Source organism: Carassius auratus, unplaced genomic scaffold (assembly GCF_003368295.1).
Source record: "Carassius auratus strain Wakin unplaced genomic scaffold, ASM336829v1 scaf_tig00027444, whole genome shotgun sequence".
Classification (NCBI taxonomy): domain Eukaryota; kingdom Metazoa; phylum Chordata; class Actinopteri; order Cypriniformes; family Cyprinidae; genus Carassius; species Carassius auratus.
In genome coordinates, this window is record NW_020525593.1 from 459 (window position 1) to 24,280 (window position 23,822).

At 36.0% G+C, this 23,822-nt stretch overlaps 2 protein-coding genes and 1 pseudogene across 3 annotated transcripts in view; 1 reads left to right on the top strand and 2 right to left on the bottom strand.

Moving 5' to 3' along the window:
- Positions 1–222: 222 nt before the first annotated feature.
- LOC113079218 (major intrinsically disordered Notch2-binding receptor 1-like) lies at positions 223–2,253 on the bottom strand (annotated as a pseudogene).
- A 2,814-nt stretch (positions 2,254–5,067) lies between these two features.
- On the bottom strand, positions 5,068–14,143 carry LOC113079220 (CD9 antigen-like). Of its 2 annotated transcripts, none has more exons than XM_026251438.1 (8): positions 13,868–14,143; positions 8,137–8,236; positions 7,952–8,049; positions 7,783–7,857; positions 7,609–7,710; positions 7,293–7,382; positions 6,081–6,164; positions 5,068–5,335 (listed from the first exon to the last, which is right to left on the bottom strand). In XM_026251438.1, the coding sequence occupies exons 1-8, from the start codon at positions 13,934–13,936 to the stop codon at positions 5,270–5,272; spliced, it is 684 nt and encodes a 227-aa protein (XP_026107223.1). In that variant the 5' UTR covers positions 13,937–14,143; the 3' UTR covers positions 5,068–5,269. The 2 variants fall into 2 exon arrangements, with proteins under 2 accessions (XP_026107223.1, XP_026107224.1); XM_026251439.1 differs by lacking the exon at positions 13,868–14,143 and adding an exon at positions 10,471–10,688.
- A 2,960-nt stretch (positions 14,144–17,103) lies between these two features.
- The window catches only part of LOC113079219 (von Willebrand factor), a 28,960-nt gene continuing 22,241 nt past the window's right edge, over positions 17,104–23,822 (top strand). Inside the window, exons 1-14 of the mRNA XM_026251437.1 lie at positions 17,104–17,244; positions 17,775–17,838; positions 18,125–18,271; positions 18,366–18,468; positions 19,315–19,523; positions 20,544–20,665; positions 20,749–20,965; positions 21,050–21,172; positions 21,372–21,483; positions 21,595–21,641; positions 22,023–22,159; positions 22,240–22,378; positions 22,515–22,615; positions 23,440–23,635. Of these exons, the coding sequence (XP_026107222.1) occupies positions 17,775–17,838; positions 18,125–18,271; positions 18,366–18,468; positions 19,315–19,523; positions 20,544–20,665; positions 20,749–20,965; positions 21,050–21,172; positions 21,372–21,483; positions 21,595–21,641; positions 22,023–22,159; positions 22,240–22,378; positions 22,515–22,615; positions 23,440–23,635 (1,717 nt within the window). The 5' untranslated portion in view covers positions 17,104–17,244. The remainder of the gene's footprint in view (positions 17,245–17,774; positions 17,839–18,124; positions 18,272–18,365; positions 18,469–19,314; positions 19,524–20,543; positions 20,666–20,748; positions 20,966–21,049; positions 21,173–21,371; positions 21,484–21,594; positions 21,642–22,022; positions 22,160–22,239; positions 22,379–22,514; positions 22,616–23,439; positions 23,636–23,822) is intronic.

A 23,822-nucleotide genomic window follows, 5' to 3' on the forward strand; every position in this document is an offset into this window, starting at 1 on the left:
CATATGTTATACACTGTACCTTTATGTGGCAGAAATAAGAGTAGTGTTCTAACATACTAGTTCTGAATTCAATCAGAGTCTAGTTACGCCACAAAGACAAGTATGATTTCTCAAGACACAAATTTCAGTGATTTAAAGTATAGGACATTTAATGTGGAAGAGATATCACTAATAGCACATTTAAAATATGTTTAAATATGTCGATATTTCTTAACCTGTTACCTTTGCAGGCTGTATGTGTGGCTCCTTGCTGAAGCTGATGCTCACTCTCTGGGGGCTTCTGATCCGCTGCTCTCCGTGTGGCTCCTGGAGGTCCTGCGTACAAACAGATGCCTGCGTTTCGCCGCTGCCTCGTTGATGGCCTCTGTCCCTGGATTGGTCCGTGGGGACCCCTGCTGTTGCTGCACACTAGGGCCGTGCTGTGAGCTGTGGCTGTATGTGCATTTGATGCAGGCATGCGACCTGCTCCCGCTGCTCCAGGCGGTTTAGCGTGGAGAGCACAAGGGCCAGCTGCTCACGTAGCTCTGCAATTGGCTCTAGCTGTTGCTCCAGTTCCGTACCCGCTGGAGCAAGCGCCCCACACCCCATCTCACGCCCTCTTCTGGTGCCTCCAAGGAGTGAAACAACCTCCGTAACTTTCCCAAACGTTCACGTCTCTCTGGCAGCCCAGCTCCGCCCCTTCCTGAGCTCCTCCTCCTTCCCCTGGCAGAACTGCCATGGAGCCACACATGCTAATATCATCTAGGAAACGGAAGATGGCGCTGATGTCATCCTCGCCGATGTCAAGGGTTATTCAATGGAGAGTTTATCGGCAAGCATTGAGGCTTCGTAAGCGCGTCGATCTGCAGGCTCTGTTTGGGTGCCTACGCTTACCATGCCCTCGATGCTTATTGACCAATCGTACCATGCGTCCCAAACTCATGCCGCTAAGCCGTTTGAAAGTATCCCTGCACCGTATTGACGATGCGAGATCAAAAACCGGGAATGTCGAAGCTCGATCTGTCGATGCTAAGTTTAACAGATCCTGGTTTTCGTAATCCAGACTTCTCTAAGACAGACCGCTCTGATCTGGGTTTCTGCAGGCCGGTCGTTTCAGGCTCAGGTCTTTCGTCCGCTGTCCTGCTGTCGATGTCCAAGCGTGGCTTTTGATTTGAGGAGCGGAGGTTTGGTGCTTTCGGCTGGAGACAGAAGGGCCGAAGTAGGTGGATGTCTGGAGTTTCATCCAAACTCTCATGCTTTTGCCTGGCGCCACTGAGTCTGATGGTCATAGGGATTTGCGGAATCATTGTACGATTGGCATTGTCGCCCACGTGTGCATCCAGTTCAGGTGCATTCGAATGAGTCATGTAAACATACGAATGCTCCATGCGCATGTGATGCCGGGTTGTGGTGGTCTTTTGCGTATGTTGCAGGGTCTGGATAGGGGGTTCTTTTGGGAAGCGTAAACCAAGTCCTCTCCATCTGATCTTGGTCCATCTGGACTTTTGATCTGACTGGCCGCCGCCTTCCATGGATGTGAGTGGAACATTGTGGATCCCTTCTTTAAAGGCACTCCTCTTCTGCGAGCAGGAACGAGCAACGTGGATTCCCTGATTGGTCACCCGTGTCTTGCCAGCCTCCTGATTGATTTCATCAATGGGAATGTCCCAGAATGCGCATTCTGCATGCTGTCCCGATTGTGTATATGTGAGCGAGGCTCAGTGACCAACGCAGAGGTGGTCTGAGCGTGTGAAGCCTCTGTGTTATGACTGAACACTTCACAAGGGAGGTTCTCATATTTACAGTCCTCAGAGGCGGTCCCTCCTGCTGTGACGGGTAGGGCAGCTGGCCAGTCGTAACGCACAAATCCCTTCCCACAGACCTGACAGGGTGTCAGAGACTGCAGGTTCTGCGTGTATGTAGGAGCAGTGCGGGTGTGCATGAGGAGGTTGAACAGAGAGACAACATCGGCGGCAGCTGAGAGCCGGTTGCTGCAGGGCGGGTGAAGTCGCTCTCGGAAGAGTGTGGAAGGGAAGCAGGGGTCTCTACAGGCAGTGGAGTACAAAAGACTTCGTAATTCTAGAAGCGGCTGCAGGCTGAAGCGTCCACTCAGATAGACACAAATGTCTGCGTACAACACGCTCCCACGGCATGCACCTAACACCTCCAGGATCTCCAACAATACAAGGGGGTCTTCAGGGTTTTCAGCCATATTTGCACCAGATTTGAGCTTTTAATCATGGATACTACATATAGAAACCTATGCCCACTGTCCTTTGCTTTCCCGCCCTTCGTCAAAGGCAAATGCAGCTCTGCAAAAGGGAGCACAGCCATAAAATCAGGTCAGCCAGAGGAGGATATCCACAAAAATTACTTTTGCATTGACTTACTATATATAAATACTATGCAAGTTAAAACAGTCCAAGAAAGGAAAACGCAATAAAAAACAACAACCGGTTACCTCTTGCAACTGGGATGTGGTGCTGAGAACAAAGCTATTCATTGCTGACCTTATTCAAAGCCTTAATATAGCCGCTGATCAGAGCATTTGAAAAGCGCAGAATCCATTAGTGATGGTATAAAAACGTCCGTCTCCACTGATCAGGGTCCCACCAGAGAGACTATCATAGGTAAAGCAACGGTCAGTGGTCAGGCAGCAGTCCAGTCCTACGGTTAGTGTAGAAAAAAGGTTGTTTGGGGTCTCAAGGGATTCTATGAAACCCGGTTCTCATCCCTCATGAGCTAATGCCCTGCACATGAGAAGCAGCATGGATAGTTTCTGCTTCATGTGTGACAGGAGCGTTGCATCTCTAGTTGGTGTGTTTGCACACGGAGCTGCTGTGGTGAAAGTCACTCATGACGTTAGTGACTTTCTAGAGCAGGACAATAAACAGCTCACAGAAGGAGTGCATAATAGACTACAGAGAAATGCATAGAAGAAACCTTCAATTGTAAATCCCAATTCTTTTATTATTAATATTTCCTTTGTGCACTTTTTTGTTTATATATACAAATATATATATTTAAATTACGGTAAATTAACCAGTTATTTACATATTAAATTGTTAAATAAAATGGCATAATCATAATCATATTTGATTCCTAAATATTGAATAGTAATGTATTTCTATTTACTAAAAAGCCTCGATATAAAAAAAAATGCATTTAAAAATATTGAAACCAAGCATAGATTTACATACAGCACCTTTAAGCATACGGCATTTGTTGAGTAAAATCTTAAGATATAACTTGAAAATAGAAGCCTACCTGTACTATCTGAGGATGTGTCCTGATGCACACAGACTGTCCCAAATCTCATGCAAACAAAAGTGGAGGAGTCAAACAGTCCCAGCATCTGCTTAGTATCTTACTGAAGTGGATGAAGAAAGATTTACAGACGATAAAACACTTCCTCTCTCTCTGTTTTAGTATAGCCTAGAGCTACATTAAAGTGATCATCAAACCTTTACAAGTGTAATGGAGCTTGTTCCCTTCAGACATCAGATAGTATGCTCTGTTAAGACTCATCAGGAACTCAAGTTATTTCTCTGTCTCTAATTGATGAGCATCTGAAATACATCAGGTTTAAGATGACTTCAGGACTTGGAAAAAGTTTGTTGTTGAATAAAAAAGTTTGTTTAGAGGTTAAAAATCATTCATAATAAAGACCACGAGGGGGCAACAAAACTCAGATTGCATATGAATAGGAAAACATCTTTGAAGGGGGAAATACTGACTACTACCAATAAGCAACAGAAAAAATGTCACATTGCTACAATACTGTTCAAGTGAAATAATGAACAGTTAAATTATAATAATAAATTCTGTATTTTTGCTGTAATTCGTTTGATAGACAAGATAGCTATTGCATGAATGCATATAATACGTCAATGATTTTTAGTAATTTTTAATAGCAATAATATATAAGAAAAATATCAAACCAAGTGGCATTTTCCTTAAAAACTGCACATTTTAGTATGTTATTAACACACACACACACACACACACATATATATATATATATATATTAACTTATTTCAGCTAGTTTATTTCTCATTTGGATTTAGTTTAACTTGAAGTACTAAAATAACAAATTTAATAAATAAAAAATATAGACTTTTCAAAAACAGTTACTATTACAATTGGGGGAAAAAAGTAAACAAAAAGACTAAAAATTAAAAACAAAAATAAAATATAATTCGAAATTCAAAACTATAACTAAAAACAACATTAGTTAACCTGGTACTCAACAACAGCCACTTTATTTATGATTATTTTTATATGTGTGTGTGTGTGTGTGTGTGGAAGGAGTTTAAGTCATATGTACGAGTGCATAACTCTCCAAAATAGATTTTGATAAATTTACAGTAAAGGAAATGTTTTGATGGGTGTGCCTCTGCGTGCTCTAATATAATTTTGCACTCTCTGATCTCTTTGTTGATCAATCAGTTTGGGTTTGTTGGTGAGTCATACTGTTAGTTATTATGAGAGTCAGTGTTGTGTTGAGAAACACAGAGAACACACAAAATCAAAGGGAGGGAAGAGATAGACGTGGTTTGTAATTATACAACCACTTTTCCAGTGTACAAACTCGGCATTAGGGTGGCTTTGCCAAATTTTGGCCTAATTGAGATCAGGCAAACAGGAAGAAGTGGGGAAGAACGGAAAGAGAAAATGATACGGACAAGATTAAGGAAACTGAGAGGTTGTGAAACGGTCACAATGGATTGACGCTGTGTTTATGGGAAACGGGATGATGTTTTGGGTATCAGCCCCTTCACAGTGACTCTTATCAGCCTGTTGAGTGAAGGCTGTTAAAACAGATCCATACAAACACACTTCATCCTGGATACTCCAAAAACATTCCATCACAATATTCATGAAATCATTTGGCTTTTATTTGAGTCATATACACTGATGTGGGTAAATTAATCGACCTTATTCACAATCAGAAACAAAACATTAAAAAAAAAATCATATCAAGCAGTACCGCAAGTACATTAAAGCGAACAAATCGTTAATCTTTCAAATCTATTATGAACAATAAAAAAATATAAAAAGTCAGATTTAAAGGCCTTTTCCAATGGGCTTGGAATGCTAAACCAACCCTTTTCTCTCATTACTGACAGCTGCACTAAGAAAAAGAGTGAATTCCAGTCGATCAGAGTTGTGAAGAGATTGTGTGCCTGATGATGTGGTCTAACTGGCTCTTAGCTGAAGAGGTCAGGCTGCTTTGGGACAGACATCATGCAACACAAATATACTGGCAGTTTCCCAGGCAAGCGGACCCTCACACAATCTCCCGGGTTTTCCGGATGGCACAGCACAGCATCATGCTAAAGATCATGCCGAAGAGCTGCACACATGGAGAACACATTCCTTCAGTGACACGTCAATCAAGTGACACCTACTGTTTCCTAAAAGCCTTATGATCAAGGAACATAATATATACTTTTTATTTCTATTTAAAACCATAGTTTGTAATCGCTGCACTTTTAGCATTACTCAAAAACATACATACACAACATTTAAAGGTTTGGGCTTTGTAAGATTTTTATTTTTTTGAAAGAATGCTCACCAAGGTTGCATTTATTTGATCGAAAATACAATAAAAACAGCAATATTGTGAAATCTTATTACAAATCAAAAGAACTGTTTTCGGTTTGAATATATTTTAAAATGTAATTTATTTCTGGGATGCAAAGCTGAATTTTTAGACTTCAGTGTCACATGATCCCTCAGAAATCATTCTAATATGCTGATTTGCTGCTCAAGAAACAATTATTATTACCGGAAAGTTCAAAAGAACATGATTGAGTTGAAATAGAAATCTTATGTAACATTATAAATGTCTTTGCTGTCAATTTAATGCATCCTTGCCAAATAAAAGTACAAATTTCTTAAAAAACTACAACGAACCCCAAAATTATAAATGGTAATGTTTATATATAAATTGTCATTCAATTAGACATTTTTAATTTATAATATTTCAATTAAAGCTTTTACAGTTATAACATGTTTATATCTTTATCTAAGGTTGATATGCTGAACAAGTCTTGACAAAAAAATATCAACACACAGTGAAATTAAATCTAATTTACCATGATCACTCCAATGCCGATTCCAATGCTTCCAGTAATATAAAGTTTGGAGTTAAGGAATTCATCAATGGCATCAGGGCAGCTCTGAACACATAAAACAAGACAAAAGGATTTATGGTCTTAAGGTTTATCAGTGTTTATGCTCTCTTGCCATATATATATGCCCAGTTAAACTGAGCCAAGATGCAAAGAAGTACAAGAATGAATCTTTATTTGGTGGAAGACATTCTTATGTCTGATGTAACAGGGCTGTGTAAACACTTTACTCATTAGTTTACTTACACCCTGCTGGATCTTTAGCACAACCTTTGAAAATAAACATTTCCTTTCACTTAGTAAATGCAACTCTTTTCTCAGTTTTGTGAACCGTTACTACGTTGCAATCACCTCTTACTTGACCTTCTGCTGGTAGAGTAACAGCGTGCTTCACTGACTCATTCAAACTGAGCCGTACGCAGGGTGCCTCAGGACAGAAACATTACCAGTGCATGAAATCTGAGCTAAACTGGTGTAAAAGCACTCCAAAATCAGACCTGCTGCCTTAAAGAATCTAGTTCAGTACGGTCAACCGTAAATAACTGCTAAACAATCGCTGACTGATATTTGACGAAAGATATTTAAAATATGAGGACTTGAAACTTATAAACTGAAACACAATTTGAATGAAATAAGATGTGCCTTGGCAAATACCAGGTGTTATTATTAACTAAAACTAAAAGTATGTAACAAAACAAAACAAAAATGTAAAAAAAACTTAAACTTAAGTTAAAGCTAAATATATATATATATTTTTTAAATATCGTGAATATTCAATATTTTAAATATTAAAATGACAAAAGACAAAAAAACTAACATTTAAAATTAAAAAAATTAAATCTAATTCAAAATATGAATAAACACTAATAGTAAATAAAATAACACACATTAAAATAATTCCTCGAATCACACTTGTTTAATTTCGGCTGCACAAATATAAAATAAAGTTAATATTTTTTTCTCACATTTAAGCTTTTTTTTTATTACATCTAATTCTGTATTTTTATATTTATTACATGTTTTTTTTTGTTTTGTTTTTTTATTTATTGAATCAAAGTCATCAGTCTACATGGATTTTGTCCAATGATTTAGTACAAAACTCAGTTATCAGTAGCATCTACATATCAAATATAATAACTACCAAACTGCAGCATTTTAGTCTGTAAGCACTGTTACCTTTGTAATGAAAGCATCGAGCTTCTCTTTTTTAGGGCAGGTCTGGTCAGGAGTTTCCGGCTGGTTTCCTAATGGTCCACAGCAGTTAAGCTTAGAGATGAGGAACAGATGTCATCACAAATTAGCAAGGCTTCAGAGTCAACAAGCTAGGAATAACTAGTGTTTCAGAGACCATCTGATGCATAGAGCACATAAAAGCAGCAAGTGATTTCTGAAGATCTTACAACGAGCGCTTCTGAGGAACAACTAGCAGTTGACACAGTTGTTCACAAGACTCACAGTATTGTATCTTTGCAAGAAAGAAAAGAGATCTTACTCCATGATGGATGAGAATGATTGTTTCTTTCAGAGCATCTTCATTCGTTTCTTGGTATTTATTGTATGTTGCCTTGTAGAAATTTGTTACATCTTGAGTAACCTATGGGCACAAACATGAATTAGGAGCACCACTGGTGTTTGTACATGTGAACTGAGCATTTGGGACGCCCACCTTGGTCTGGTTTGAAAAAGCCCAAATACCAGCAGCCACCTCGACTGCAAAGATAACCAACAGAAAGAAGAAGAACTGTGGGGAAGACAAACAACAGTCAACCCCCACGGCTGATGACATCATAATACTACAAAGTGATATTTGAGAAGATAAGAATGTGGGGGATTACCAGTCCAAGCAAGCAAGGGGATTCCTGGATTGCGCCACAACATCCAAAAAAACCAACGACCATAATCAGCGCACCGACCCCAATGAGAATGTACAAACCTACAACACACACACACACACTTTACTTTAATCGAATGATCATCACAAGCATCAACACAAAAAAGCATGTTAAAAAAAACGACTTACCTGTATAGAAGATGAAAGATGCCTCTCCATCAAACAAGATTTTAGTCTTGGGATCAAGCCTCAGCCAGAGTCCAACAGCCATGACGCATGTTCCTGCAATCTGCAAAAAACAACAACAAAAGATAAATCACAATGAAATACCTGCAAATGGCATAAAATGCACGCAAATCTAAATAATTTATTTAATATTAGAAAGACACAGCTAAAAATCAGTGCACTAAATGATTTCAGCAGAGGTTATTGATTTAAAGAGATCTAAAAGCCATCCGTTTACATTCCCATTCATCTAAATGGCAGTCACTTGGCTGGCATACCTGCTTGCTAACATCTTTGCTTTTGGGTCTTGGCCTAGGCTTTTATATATATATATATATATATATATATATATATATATATATATATATATATATATATATATATATATATATATATATATATATATATATATAAATTGCCATGAATGCATTTATATAAAGCCATAAATTTCACGTAGATAATCCTGCCATTTATTCCAAATATAAATATTTTCTAAAAATATAAATCCTTGCTATCACTTACTGTTTAAATTTTTTTTTTTTTTTTCATTTTTAATTATTATAAAACACTTAATAACTTATGTAAGGATATGTAAAGGTTAGGCGAGTTTGCTGGCCAATTAAGAACAGGGATACTATGGTCCTTAAACCAGGTACTGGTAGCTTTGTCATTGTGTGCAGGTGCCAAGTCCTGTTGGAAAATTAAATCTGCATTTCCATAAAGTTGGTCAGCAGCAGGAAGCATGAAGTGCTCCAAAACTTCCTGGTATACGGCTATGTTGACCTTGGACCTCAGAAAACACAGTGGACCAACACCAGCAGATGACATGGCACCCCAAACCATCACTGACTGTGGAAACTTTACACTGGACCTCAAGCAACGTGGATCGTGTGCCTCTCCTCTCTTCCTCCAGACTCTAGGACCCTGATTTCCAAAGGAAATGCTAAATTTACTTTCATCAGAGAACATAAAATTGGACCACTCAGCAGCAGTCCAGTCCTTTTGTCTTTAGACGCTTCTGACGCTGTCTGTTGTTCAAGAGTGGTTTGACACAAGGAATGCGACAGCTGAAACCCATGTCTTGCATACGTTTGTGTGTAGTGGTTCTTGAAGCACTGACTCCAGCTGCAGTCCACTCTTTGTGAATCTCCCCCACATTTTTTTAACGGGTTTTGTTTCACAATCCTCTCCAGGGTGTGGTTATCCCTATTGCTTTTACACTTTTTTCTACCACTTCTTTTCCTTCCCTTCGCCTCTCTATTAATGTGCTTGGGCAGAGAGCTCTGTGAACAGCCAGCCTCTTTTGCAATGACCTTTTGTGTCTTGCCCTCCTTGTGCAAGGTGTCAGTGGTCGTCTTTTGGACTACTTTCAAGTCAGCAGTCTTCCCCATGATTGTGTAGCCTACAGAACTAGACTGAGAGATCATTTAAAGGCTTTGCAGGTGTTTTGAGTTAATTAGCTGATTAGAGTATGGCACCAGGTGTCTTCAATATTGAACCTTTTCACAATATTCAAATTTTGTGAGATATTTAATTTGCAATTTTCCTAAGTTGTCAGTTATAAACATCGAAATTAAAAGAAATAAACATTTGAAATATATCAGTCTGTATGTAATGAAAGAATATAATATACAAGTTTCACTTTTTGAATGGAATTAGTGAAATAAATCAACTTTTTGATGATGTTCTAATTATATGACCAGCAACTATGTGCGTGTTCATCTGCCATCTTGGCAAAACTCCATGCCTGATTTTACTTCCTCCATCTAGGTATAAAATAACCTCCGTCATGAGGAAACCCCCCCCCCCCCCCACCGTTTGCTATCTTGTTAATAAATCACATATTACAGTTTGTACACCTCATTTGAAAACACAAACAAACCGATGCATCACACGACCAATCAACTTTCAGTGTTTGATTTAAAAATCTGCTGAACTTTCACACATGCTACCGCCAGTTTCCTCATTATATCATGTCTTTTTATTCTTTCTAGTCATGTCCTGCTCATACACTGAACACAACAGTTTCATGTTTACAGGGTTCATGTCCTGATTTCATTCTCTCTGACCCAGATCTTTTGTTTGAAAAACTGAAGGTTTACAAATCTGTTCCAAATCTCCAATGCCAATTCTAAACTAAACAAACACCCTTAAAACAACCCCACTTCACCTGCGCTGACCCCATTCCACACACAAACTCCACATAAACACTAAAAACACTAACACTCACAAATAAACATTGACGTGCTACTTTCACAAATATGAATAAAATATAAAAAAATATGATATTGCACTTACCCAGAAGATTAAGTTTACGATAAACATGGCATATTTAATGCATTTTGGACATCCATAAACACTCATTTTGCTGCTGTTCAAGTCACTTTTGTGTTTCGGGAAACAAACTGTATTTGATCACCTGCACAGTCACAGCTAAATAGATCAATTTCTGGAAAGTTTGCTCACAGACGTGCTGTTTTATGTCGTCCTCCCTTTGTTTGAAGAGAAAGAGAAACTGAAAAATGTGGGAGGAGCTCACAGGTATGTGAGAGTCAGTATGCTGTGCGCTCAGTACAGTTCTTGAGGAGACTTCACACTGCATTCTGTTCTAATGCTCTAGCTGGGACAAATTTCACACCAGAAACAAAAAGTGATGTATATTTTGCTTTATAAATAAGATGCATGTTTTTCACTGCAATATTTTCATGATGATTAATCACATTTACATCTCAATTCTCACAATAGTAATAATAATGATAATAATAATAAAATAAAACTAAGAAATAAAATATCATGCTCATGACTACGATGTAATTGAAATAATTATCTGAGGAAATTAATAAAAAAAAACAATTTTTAATTAAAATTAAATTCACTACAACACATGCTACCATGATGTATAAATACTTCACAGTATTTATATAAATAATATATAATAATCAATAACATATATAACTATATAACATTTAATATTTTTTTCAAGTTGTGGTAAGAAGAAATTAGGTAAATTTAGGTGCTTTATATCTTGAAAAAAATATCACAGATATAAAATAATAATAATAAAAAATAAAACCAAACCTAGTTGTACATGGTCATAAAATATGTTTCATTTTATATGTTTTTCTTCTAAAATATAATTTTGATATAATTATCTAGTAAAATATTAGTCGTCACACTTGTGGTATATTTATCATACACATGTATTATTATTTATATTTAAATATTACATTATTCACTTTGCAATAATCATTATATATATATATATATATATATATATATATATATATATATATATATATATATATATATATATATATATATATATATATATATATATATATATTTATTTATTTATATATAATTTATACAATACATAAATATAAATTAATATTAGACATATTTTTATAATATATTACACTCGTATGTGAGTGTATTTAATAAATTTGACAGCCCTAATTTTTATATTAAATATTATATAATGCACTTTGCAGTAAAGAGAATGATGCCTTTTCGCATTATCGTACTGTGAAGTGGAGGGTGAATGTTTAATTATATTGAAAATATACATTTTTTAAAACACACTTTATTGTCTTTATATAAACTATAATCTAAACTATAATGTAAACAATATACAGTATATATATATATATATATATATATATATATATATATATATATATATATATATATATATATATATATATATAAAAGCACATATCACTACTACCAGTGAAATGAAGAGTAAATAATGAATTGTTGAGTGTAAATGCATTTTGATCCTATATTAAAAACATTATGTCACAAATATGATAAGTTAAAATTTCTGGTCACTAAATAATAGGGCAGTTAAGTCTCTATCCAGGTAGGAAAGACAGCTGAAGAGCCCGTGGAGAGCATGAATTCCTCATTAATGCGACAGTTCAATAGACCTGCAGGTTCTGTGTGTGTGTGTGTGTGTTGTGTGTGTGTGTGTGTGTGTGTGTGTGTGTTTGTGTGCTTAGAGAAGGTGTTAAGTAATGATGATATTACGTAATATTTACAGAGAGCAGATGAATGAGACCAAAACCAACACACTCACACATACACACAAAAACACAATTTTATGATGTACATATTATTCCCCCATAAAAACCCAACAAATGCAGTTTACAGTGAGTTTATCCATGAGATTATCATGCTCTATAAATAGGCGGGCAGATTAAAGACAATCTAGGACGTGAGCTCACATAAACCCTCGGCCTGGACACACACACACACACACACACACATACGGCTCTGGGTTGTGTTCACTGTGTTGATGAAGTAGTGATTCATTTAGAGAATCAGTTCACTTCAATGGAATGGTTCAATAATTCATCTAGTCTTTTGTTTCACTACAATGTTTAAAATATATATATTTTTCCAGTTTAAAGTGAACAGAAAACAAAAATAAGCTATCCGTAGGCTGGCTCTCCTATAATGTATAAACACTATGGAGAGACCAAATCATTGGTCTGTTTGCAGAGCTCCAGACTATGAGTAAAAGGCAATGTTTTCCCACTGGTGGCCATTTTCCCACTGGTGCAACTTTAATTGATTTAAGATGAGATTACAAATATTCTATAATGCAGTTTTGCATAAAAATGTCTTAATTGTTTGAACAAAACTGAGTCAAGAAGCAGATTTCAGAAAGTGTGACTGATATTACTTTACCTGTTCATCATATCACTGAAAATTGAATTAAAGGTCAGTTGCATTGCATTATGGGATACATTATTCTAAAGTGTGCTCTGGTTGCATACTGCACATGGTAGAATGATAATAGAGTGCATTAATGTCTGCCCACTTTTTGAACTATGTTTATCATTAATTTTTTCCCAAAGGGATTCAAGTTTTCCTTAAAACATTATAATCAACCGGCTACAAGGTTAATCACAATTGTAATAAATCTAAAGCAAAACGTATTTGGAAATCAGCACACTTTGCTCACTGTGATTTTCTGAGTAATGTTGTTTTTCACCAGAAATTTAGCTATTTAAAAATGCTAAATTATTTTTAAATTTAATTCGAAATAATGCAAATTGATGTCTTCAACAAAAGCACGGATCAACAACCTCGGAGCTGTTTAGAATCAATTTAAATATGTAGAAAATAAATTAGATTTACTTCCAGAACCCGACTGCTACGCACTACAAAAAACTGGATACTGTGTACAATATACAAACTGTGTTAGAGTAGTACGATCAATCGAACGCTAATTCGAATTCGAGAGTGAACACTTGGAGAATCGGTTCATTCATTAAGAAGAACCGGTTCAAAAGGATTTGCTCACGAGAACGCGTCTTTCGAGTCGAGAGAGGGAACAGCTGACATACAAAACACGAACAGTGGGGAGTCAAAGGAAACACTATCAAAATTCAGTCCTTGTCCCACACGCACGCACGCTGACTCTCACAAACAAACACAGAACCCTGTTTTAACTACACGACCAGGGTGCTGAAATCCGAGCTGAAAACCTTCAAATTAGGTCAGCCAAATGGTGGCAGTCCCATCGCATCGCTTCACACAGGCGTCTCTACGTCATTAATTACAGTCTAAACGGGACGCTGTGTGTACACGGATTTATCAATGAACCTTTGAGGAAAATCGCGAGCAATCATAAAACAACGTCCAGCGCGGACCAACATCTGCACACATGAATCATTTTCTCACTCACCCAGAATATAAAATTGAAGACGAACATCAGATACTTGACGCACATCTCTCCCCCGGTCAACGCCGCCATCACAGCAGTCTGTTCTTCTCTCACACAATGCTGAATGAAAGAGTAGAGAGTCCGTCCGTGACCCAGTGTCTGTGTGTGACTTTACGCGCTGTGAGTGTGTAGAGCGCGTGCACGGAAAAACTCCCGAAAGACAAACTCACTGCATCATCGAATGACCAGAAGATACACGGACCCTCATCCCTCCTGCCAAAGATCAACTTTGCAATTGTTTGCTCGGTGAGGCATAACCGAGCGTGCCAAAGGTCGAACACCTTTTGCATCGACCCAGTTGCAATTTTTGGAAGATTACTGAAAATCGTACATACGCTTTATTTAGTAATGTTTTTGGGGGTTATGCGAGGCAACCTTTTTATTTATTATTAATATTATTTTTTACAATTTATTTTATAGGAAAATCCACAAGCTCTTTATTCTATGGGAATTACGTCATGCTGGAATGACGTCACCACAGTCAGGGCAAAGCCCAGATGTTTTTTTTTCTAGATAAGTTTTATATTTTCCTAAATACGTTTTTCTTTATAAATGCAAATTTTAAATTTTAAATTTTAATTGTAAAGATCTGAAATAGTTGGATACTATCTCTTCTTCCAGCAATGTTGAAGCCATGGGTTGTGCATGAAGAATAATACTTGTGCTTTTTTTATATATGTTATTGACTATGTGTTGGATGTATAAGGGAGGCAAGGATTTAGCAAATGTTGTTTTCTCTCTATTTCTTGTTTATTCTTCAATTGAATTGAATTTAAATTACATATTACCCCTGGCTTAATGTTTTGTTTTGTCTATATATAGAGAGAGAGAGAGAGACAGTACAGACCAAAAGTTTGGAAACATTACTATTTTTAATGTTTTTGAAAGAAGTTTCTTCTGCTCATCAAGCCTGCATTTATTTGATCAAAAATACAGAAAAAACAGTAATATTGTGAAATATTATTACAACTTAAAATAATAGTTTTCTATTTGAATATACTTAAATATATATATATATATATATATATATATATATATATATATATATATATATATATATATATATATATATTGAATTTTGTTGAATTTAGTTGAATTTTCAGCATCATTACTCCAGTCTTCAGTGTCACATGTAACATTCAGTCTATCACATGATCATTCTGAAATCATTCTAATATTATGATTTATTATGAGTGTTGGAAACAGGTCTGCTGTCTAATATATTTGATGAATAAAAGGTTAAAAAGAACTGCATTTATTAATAATAAAAAAAAATCTAATAATATATATTCTAATAATATATTTTCTTTACTATCACTTTTTATCAATTTAACACATCCTTGCTGAATAAAATTGATTTTAAAATTGAATTTGAATATTGATTTTATTTTTTGATCAAATAAATGCAGGCTTGATGAGCAGAAGAAACTTCTTTCAAAAGCATTGAAAATAGTAATGTTTCCAAACTTTTGGTCTGTACTATATATATATATATATATATATATATATATATATATATATATATATATATATATATATATATATATATATAGTTGTAATCTGTTTTGAGCTGTAAATGTATTTATCTTAATATATGTTTAATACAACAATGAAAAAGGTTTCTTCCACTGATCATTGATTTTTATAAGGCTTTTTTAAATGTTGCATGTCCTGTGAACTTTATTAGGCAATCTATAAATATGTGGGTGTTAACAGCACCTGCCCGCTTTTTGGAAATGAAGATTAATTGAATATTAATTATAATAGAAAATATTTTTTTTTACTGAATCACTTCAGATAGATCATTGTGATTATGTCCATTTCTTCATTTTATATCATACATTAGTTTCGCATTTGTCTAACTGACTTTCTACTCTTCTTCACTTTTAATTTAACCAGACTCATTTCTCATACTAAAAAATAAATAATAAATAACAACTGGAGCACCACAGCAGCTCTCATTGAGTCACAATCCCCCCACACATGAATTCATAATCAAGAACAACAGCATTTTTGTATTCATATGCATCCACACACATTTTATATCTGATGAATAGAGGTCAGGAATGTGCAAATACACACACACACACACACACACACACATTGGTAGTACTGGGTTAGTGTTTATAATTAAGTTTATATCAAAACAAGTAGTATGTCCTCCTTTACATTGCTTATTAAGTATGGTTGTGAAGGAGAGTGAAAGTTAAATAGCATATGTCCTCTCTCTCTCTCTCTCTCTCTCTCTTAACATTTTTATTGCCATCAAAGACTGGCATCCCTCAGCTGTATCAAATCAACAGTTCTAAACAAATATGTTGGTGGATTTTGATATGAAAAAAGAACAGGAAATTGATATGATGTTGTAATAATAGGATGATGTTACTAATATTTTTTTATGGAATATTTTAGGTATTTAGGCCAAAAACAACAATTTAGACAGTTAAAAAACAACTTAATGATGCATTTAAACATGCAGCTTTTTACTTAATAAGACGTTAATTGTTGGACTGGAGTCACATGGATTACTTATGGATATTATGTTTTCAGCATCTGATAGGTCTCTCATTCTGACAGCACCCATTCACTGCAGAGGATCCATTGGTGAGCAAGTGATGGAATGTTTAAGTTCTCCAAATCTTTTCTGTTGAAGAAACAAACTCATTTACATCATGACCTGAGGGTAATACATTTTTCAGCTAATTTCCTTTAAAGTTGCGAATTTTCCTGTACAGTCTATTTTATGCTAACATGTTAATATATTGTTAGGCCTTTGTTCAAATTAATATTCAGTACAATAAATAATCTGGAAGCAAGGATATGATGTAAGACTTGAACTCATATTTTTGCCAGTAAATTCAGGGTCAACAAGGAAAGGTAGAATGAAACATGGACATGGAGTTCATGTGAACATGCTCTGATTACGCTGTTGCAGTAAAGTTTTTCCAACAATGAATCCATCAATCTCAGAGAAGGGTTAAATCAGAGAGGCTGCGAACTCACTTCATATGCTGCAGTTTGTGTGCGTGTGTGTGCTGTTTGGCTTGGCACTAATGTACTCTTTTGGTTTGTCTTATCTGTCTTCACTGCCAGACTAATCCTTCAGTTCCTCCAATGCCCAGACTTCCTCCTATTGTCCTCTCTAAATGAGTTTAGAAACGGAAATCACACCATCCCTCCCTCTCTCATTCTTATAAAGCAGTCCTTTCCTCCTAGACTGGATTCCAGTCATGTCTTCAGGATTGTGAGACACTGGACACCGAAGACCTTGCACAGCGAAGCACTTCAGAGAACCTGTTGCTGGGAGCCTGCAGCTGGACAGAGGTCAGAGGTCAAAGGTAACAGGTGTTACACTATCAGCACACTATCTTAAAAATGCATTTGTTTCTGTGATTCTGTCAAATTCTTGTATCAGCGAGTCTGAAGCATTGCACATCTGTTTTCTTATTTAAGGCTTCTGTTTTGCTCTTTAAGCATGTATGGTAATATACAATGCATGTTTGTGAATATATTGTGATCAGTTTTCCCATTCTAAGCTTATGCTCAAGAATAATAGCATTCTAAAACTCTCTGACAGATTTGTAGGTGCTCAGAGATTTCTGCTTTGTTTTTCACTTCCAGCTGAACTCTTGCTTTGGCTCCTGCTCTTATTTTTTACCAAATGAAACCCCCACATGCTCACCTCAGTATATTGTTGATGGCCAGCAATTGTGCATTAGACTTTGACAATTTGTGGGAAAAAAGTACAGGGTCCCTCAACATTGCAATGTAGAATCTATTGTATGCTTTCTAGGGTGTTCTGGGTAGTTGAAGGTGATTACTAACTTATGATTGACTCTTTTGATTACCTTCTCTTTCTTAAATCAAGATGGAACCGTGCAGATGGAAAGGATGGAGTCGTATCCTGTGGGTTTTCATCTTGAATTTTTCAGGTTAGAATTGATGCTCATGCCTGTTTTTTATCTCCTGTCTGTTGGTTTTGTTTAGATGTTTCTTAAATGTTACAGTATGTTTTTTTTGGGACCCCCTTTTTATTAAGTAGCCTTTTTTGATGTAAGTACATAGTAGTTAAGGCCACTTAATATAAAGTAACAATGCAGGCTTGGTTCTTTCGAAAACATTTCAAATCTTACTGACCCCAAACCTTTGAACATTAGTTGTTAGTTTGATTAAAATAGTGTGCAAGTGCTCAACTCTCTTCACCTCTTTGATCTGTAGGATTGGTGTCAGTCGAGGGCTCTGGTCGCTGTAGTCTGTTTAGCCGGCAGCATATACAAACATTTGATGGTGTGATTTACGAGTTCCCTGGAGACTGCAGCTACATGCTGGCGGGAGACTGTCAAGACAGAAGCTTCTCCATACTGGGTAAAAGCCAGGTTTTTATGAATTAAACAAGCTATGGCAAAGCTTGTACACTGTCAGTAATAAAATGCCTTCTTTTGTGTATGTTTATGTCTAGGTGATTTCTCTCATGGAAAGAGGAAAGGAGTGACTTTATTTCTGAGAGAATTCTTCGAGCTTCACCTCTCTGTTGATGGGACACTGACACAAGGAGCAGAAAGGTACAAGTTGTACATTTCCTAGGAGAACAAAAATCGCTAGCAAATTTCCACCAGGTTGTAAATTTCATGAATAATTAAATAAGTAAACATGAAATTTTTAAGTAGAATGACTGAAATAGTATTTTCTTGTCAAATGTGACCCTGGAGCACAAAACCAGTCTTAAATCGCTTGGTTATATTTTTAGCAATAGCCAAAAAAAAGAAAAGAAAAAAATTATTGATTTTTCCTTTATGCCAAAAATCATTAGGATATTAAATAAAGATCATGTTCCATGAAGATATTTTGTACATTTCCTTCCATAAATATATAAAAAATATACATTTTTGATTAGTAATGTGCATTGATAAGAATTCATTTGGACAACTTTAAAGGTGATTTTCTCAATATTTCGATTTTTTTGCACCCTCAGATTCCAGGTTTTCAAATAGTTGTATCTCGGCCAAATATTGTCCAATCCTAATAAACCATACATCAATGGAAAGCTTATTTATTCAGCTGATGATGTATTAATCAAAATCTCGAAGAATTGACACTTAAGACTGGTTTTGTGGTCCAGGGTCACACATTTACTCATCAAAAATTCTTCCCTTATTTGATTTTTATTTTAGTCAAAAATCAGGTTAACAATTCATTTAGCATTCTTTTTATATACATTTTATATCCCTATACCCTGTTGAAAATACCAGTTTAGACAACCATGGCTGGTTTATGCTGGTTAGTGCTACTGTTGCTGGTTAAAGTAGTTAAGCAGCCTGGTTTGTGGCACCAGCATATAAAACACTACTAGTTAGTCTTTTCATCAGAATAGCGCATATCAAATATAATTCAGAATTTCCCCCCTTCAGGTTCCCATTGCCGTATGCATCGAGCTCTGTGTTCGCAGGCTATGAGCTGGGGTATGTTCGGTTATGGAGTGAAGAGTTCGGGTTCTCCATCCGTATAGATCCCTCGCATAACATCCAAATAATGCTCGCCAAGCAGCACAGCAACCGTACGTGCGGCCTGTGTGGAAACTACAATTATTTGATGGAGGATGAATACACAGCACAAGAAGGTGAGACAGGAAATGCAGGAAAGAACCAGAAACATACCTTTCAAACTCTCTTTCGGTAAGATCATGTGTTAAAAGCATTGCACAGGATGCTGATTAATAAGAGCTGGGGAAATAGGTGGCGTCAGTGTTCATCCTGAAGACAAAACACTAGAAAGTTTTAGTAGAGAGCTCTTTGTTTCAGAGCTTTGTGTGTGTGTTTGAGGGGTACAGTATGTTAGTGCCCTGTCATTGTTCTTTTGTAGTTGATGGTGCACTTATCAGCTGTTTAAATTTAGAACATAATCTTTCACATGAGTCAAGCGCATGATAAGGAGAACCAGGGAAACTAAGAGATAACAGAGCTGAAAGATAATACGTTTGAACAGGTGAAAACTAAGAAGGTGTTATGGTCAAATTTCACCCTAAATATAAAACATAATTTTGATAAGTTGGCTTCTAAAAACAAACAAACAAACAAACTTATAATTAACTTAATGTGTTTGGATAATTTATTTTTGAGTTTTCCTGTCTGGACAAAATCTATTTTTTTAATTTAAAATGAGCACTTAGTTTGTATTTCTTTAAGTATTTATTTAATTAATTCGCGATTTTTGTTTGTTCGCCATCCCCATCCCCCCTCTTTCCTTTTCAGTAGTGGTTGTGTAATATCTTTGTTTTTAATATTGTGTAATAATGTGTTTTCTTGTAATGTTTGTTCTAATAAGTTAAATAAAGTTTCAACATAAAATTAAAATGAGCATAAATGAATGAAACAAATTGTATAAAATACTAAAATGAAAATAATAAATAAAACATTTATGTATCACTTTATTGTATAGTACGTGTTATAACACTATACCTGCTAATGTGTATTTATGTAATAATAAGGTATATATATTATATATATATATATATATATATATATATATATATATATATATATATAATATGTCTAAATAATATTTTTTTTAAAAATTTCACATTATGGCAATGAAAATAATAATAAAATATCAAAATACTAAATATAGCTATGTATTTTAGGTTTTCTGGCAGATGAACCATATGACTTTGCAAACTCCTGGGCCATGAAAGGAGCAGATGAACCTTGTAAACGCGTCTTGCCACCGTCTCACAGCTGCAACAGCACCGGAGAGTCAGCTAAAGTCAGACGCTCGTCTGCAAAACAAAAACAACCCTCTGTGTGCCTTATCGTATAGATTTCTAAGTGTGTTTGTGTGTGTTTCAGGATCAGATGTCACGGTGTGAAGCCTTGAGAAGCTCTGCGCTCTACCTGCGCTGCGCTCACCTCGTGGATGCGGCTGCGTTTGTGTCCGTGTGCGAGTCTGATGCCTGTCACTGCAGTACAGAAGATGACTGCGTGTGCCAGGCCATGCTGGAATATGCCCGTACCTGTGCCAGTCGTGGCATAACACTGTCCAACTGGCATGTACAGAGCCAGTGCTGTGAGTAATACATGCATATACATACATTTCACATAAGTCTGATATTGACTGTGTGTAAATAAATACATGGTTCCATTTGCTCAGCCCCTAAGTGTCCTATTGGCATGGAGTACAGCGACTGCACCCCGACCTGTTCCACTTCCTGTCAGAATATAAACATCCAGGAAGTGTGTAAGGAGGAGTGTGTTGATGGTTGCAACTGTCCAGGTGAGAGAGACACCTGTCCGCCAATCTACAAGAGTTTATACAGTAAAGTGACAGTAAAGACATTTATAATGTTACAAAAGATTCCCAATTCAAATAAATGCTGCTCTTTTAAACTTCCTATTCAAGAATCTTAAAAAGGGTTATTTTTGTAGTGTGCCTCTTCCTGCTCAGTGTTGAATGTGTGAACTGTGTGTGTCAGCGGGTAAGGTGCTGGATGGAGATCGCTGTGTTGATGTCTCTCAATGCTCCTGCATGCATGCTGGACGCCGATACCCTCCTGCTTCCTCCATATCACAGGACTGCAACACATGGTGGAACACACACACAAACACATACATGCACTTTACAAAACAATGCATTCTAATATTTGTGGCTGCTGTATCTGTACACATTGTCTTAACTTAACTGACCTTATCTTTCAGTGTCTGTCGCCATGGATCATGGGAATGCACCAATGAAGAATGCCCCGGTAAATGTGAATTTGCAACTTAACTATTAATTTAATATAATTTACAAAAATACTAAATAGCGTATATATATATATATATATATATATATATATATATATATATATATATATGTGTGTGTGTGTGTGTGTGTGTGTGTGTGTGTGTGTGTGTGTGTGTGTGTGTGTGCATATATATATATATATATATATATATATAATATATATATATATTATGGATGTATAATATAGTTATATAGTTTTTGTTAATATTTTGAATTCAATTTTATTGAAATAAATACTTTTTTTTTTACTTCACTTGAACCTTATTTAGTTTTATTTAAGAGAAAATGTTTTTTTACAAACACTGTTATCTAATCTGTTTCTTGTTCCGTGTCTCCTTAGGGGAGTGTCTGGTGACAGGACAGTCCCATTATAAGACCTTTGACAATAAGTTCTTCACCTTCAGTGGTATTTGTCAATATCTGCTGGCCAAAGACTGCCAGAGCAACTCTTTTTCTGTCATCATTGAGACTGCACAGGTCTGAAATCTCCCCTGTGGTATATGCACTTGTGCTTGTTTGTTAGAATGTCTACTTATGTTTGTATTTTTCTGTTAAAGTGTGCTGATGACCAAGATGCCGTCTGCACACGATCAGTTACACTGAGGTTCCATGATCTGCCCAATCAGACGGTTCGCCTCAAGCATGGGGGCGTGGTCTCTGTGGATGGAATGGATGTGCAGACACCTCTAATTAATGGTTTGTCAGCATGAAATACACAGAACATACAGATGCTGTTTTTCTTTCAAATAAAAGAGCAGTGTAATGTAATAACAGAGGTATAAATATCATAGCACCTTATAACAATAATGTGTTTTTGTGTGATTGTGTGTAGGTGCATTAAGAGTTCAGAATACTGCGTTGTCATCTGTGAGACTGCGTTATGGTGACAATCTTCATCTGGATTGGGATGGCAGAGGACGTGTTTTGCTCAGAGTAAGTGCGTTCTGCTGGTAAAACCTTTACATGGTCAAGCTCAACCAGCTCTAATCAGGTTAAAATAAAAGTTTACCAAATAAATGAAAATTGTGTCATCGTTAGTGTTACTATTGTAAAAAAAACTAAAATTGATAACTTAAATTGTTAAATTTAAGTCATTGAAAAATGTTGAAATAGAATAAAAATATAAATATTCGATTAAATATTTTAAAACCTGAAATTAGAAATTTTGCCCTGCAAACTAACTCAACAAATAAACAGCTAAATTAAAATCTAAAAATAAAACAACCAAAGCTTTTGTGAAGTATTTAATCTTTTGAAACCATATGATTGTTTTGTATGAGGAAATGGCCAATATTTTTTATAATGGATTTATATTGGAATACATTCAAATATTGCACCTCGTACAGTTTAATGGACCACCGGTATAATAACTATGATATCAGTGGTGTTTTCTTGTCTTTTTTTTTTTTTTTTTGCCTCTGTTTCCATTCATTTTCACTGTATGAAAAAAGCAGTGTGAACATTCTGCTAAGCATCTTCTTTAAACCAGTTTGATTTAGATAACAACCACCGACCATCTAATGTTCTGTAAATCAACCTACCACCTTAAACTGGTTTTAGCTGGAATTTCCAGCAGTCAGGATCAGATGTGTATGAGAATGCTGGGAGCTTTAGGTGCTGAACATAATGTATAAATATATCCCATGCACTTATAATAGAGTCTGTGTGTGAAAAGCAGAATCTGGGACGTGTATCAAATACTCCTGTGCTGCAAACCTGATATGTGAGCATATGTGTGTGTGTGTGTGTGTTTGCAGCTAAACCCAGCCTATGCCGGGAAAACGTGCGGTCTGTGCGGTAATTACAATGGTAACCAAGGAGATGACTTCTTAACAGTGGGCGGGCTGGTGGAGACACGCGTCGAAGGATTCGGCAACGCATGGAAGATGAACGCAGACTGTGACAATGTTCAATTGCAACCCTCAGATCCATGTATTTTAAACCCTAAGAGAGGTATAAACAATCACACACTCACACAGATACATGTATATGAACAATGTTCAAAATCAGGGGCACCACATGTAAAAGTTAAAGAATTTTCACACAAAAACACTAACTATTAGCAGTTACAACCCTGTAGAGATGTATATTTAAAGCGTATAAATGCACTTTTAGGAAATACCATCTAACTTCAATGCTG

Coding starts and splice junctions, on each gene's coding strand:
- LOC113079220 (XM_026251438.1), bottom strand. CDS start 13,936: ATGGCGGCGTTGACCGGGGGAGAGATGTGCGTCAAGTATCTGATGTTC. Junction 7,383..7,608: donor TCATTCTCATCCATCATGGA/GTAAGATCTCTT, acceptor CTCATCTCTAAG/CTTAACTGCTGTGGACCATT. Junction 6,165..7,292: donor TCGATGCTTTCATTACAAAG/GTAACAGTGCTT, acceptor TTATGTGTTCAG/AGCTGCCCTGATGCCATTGA.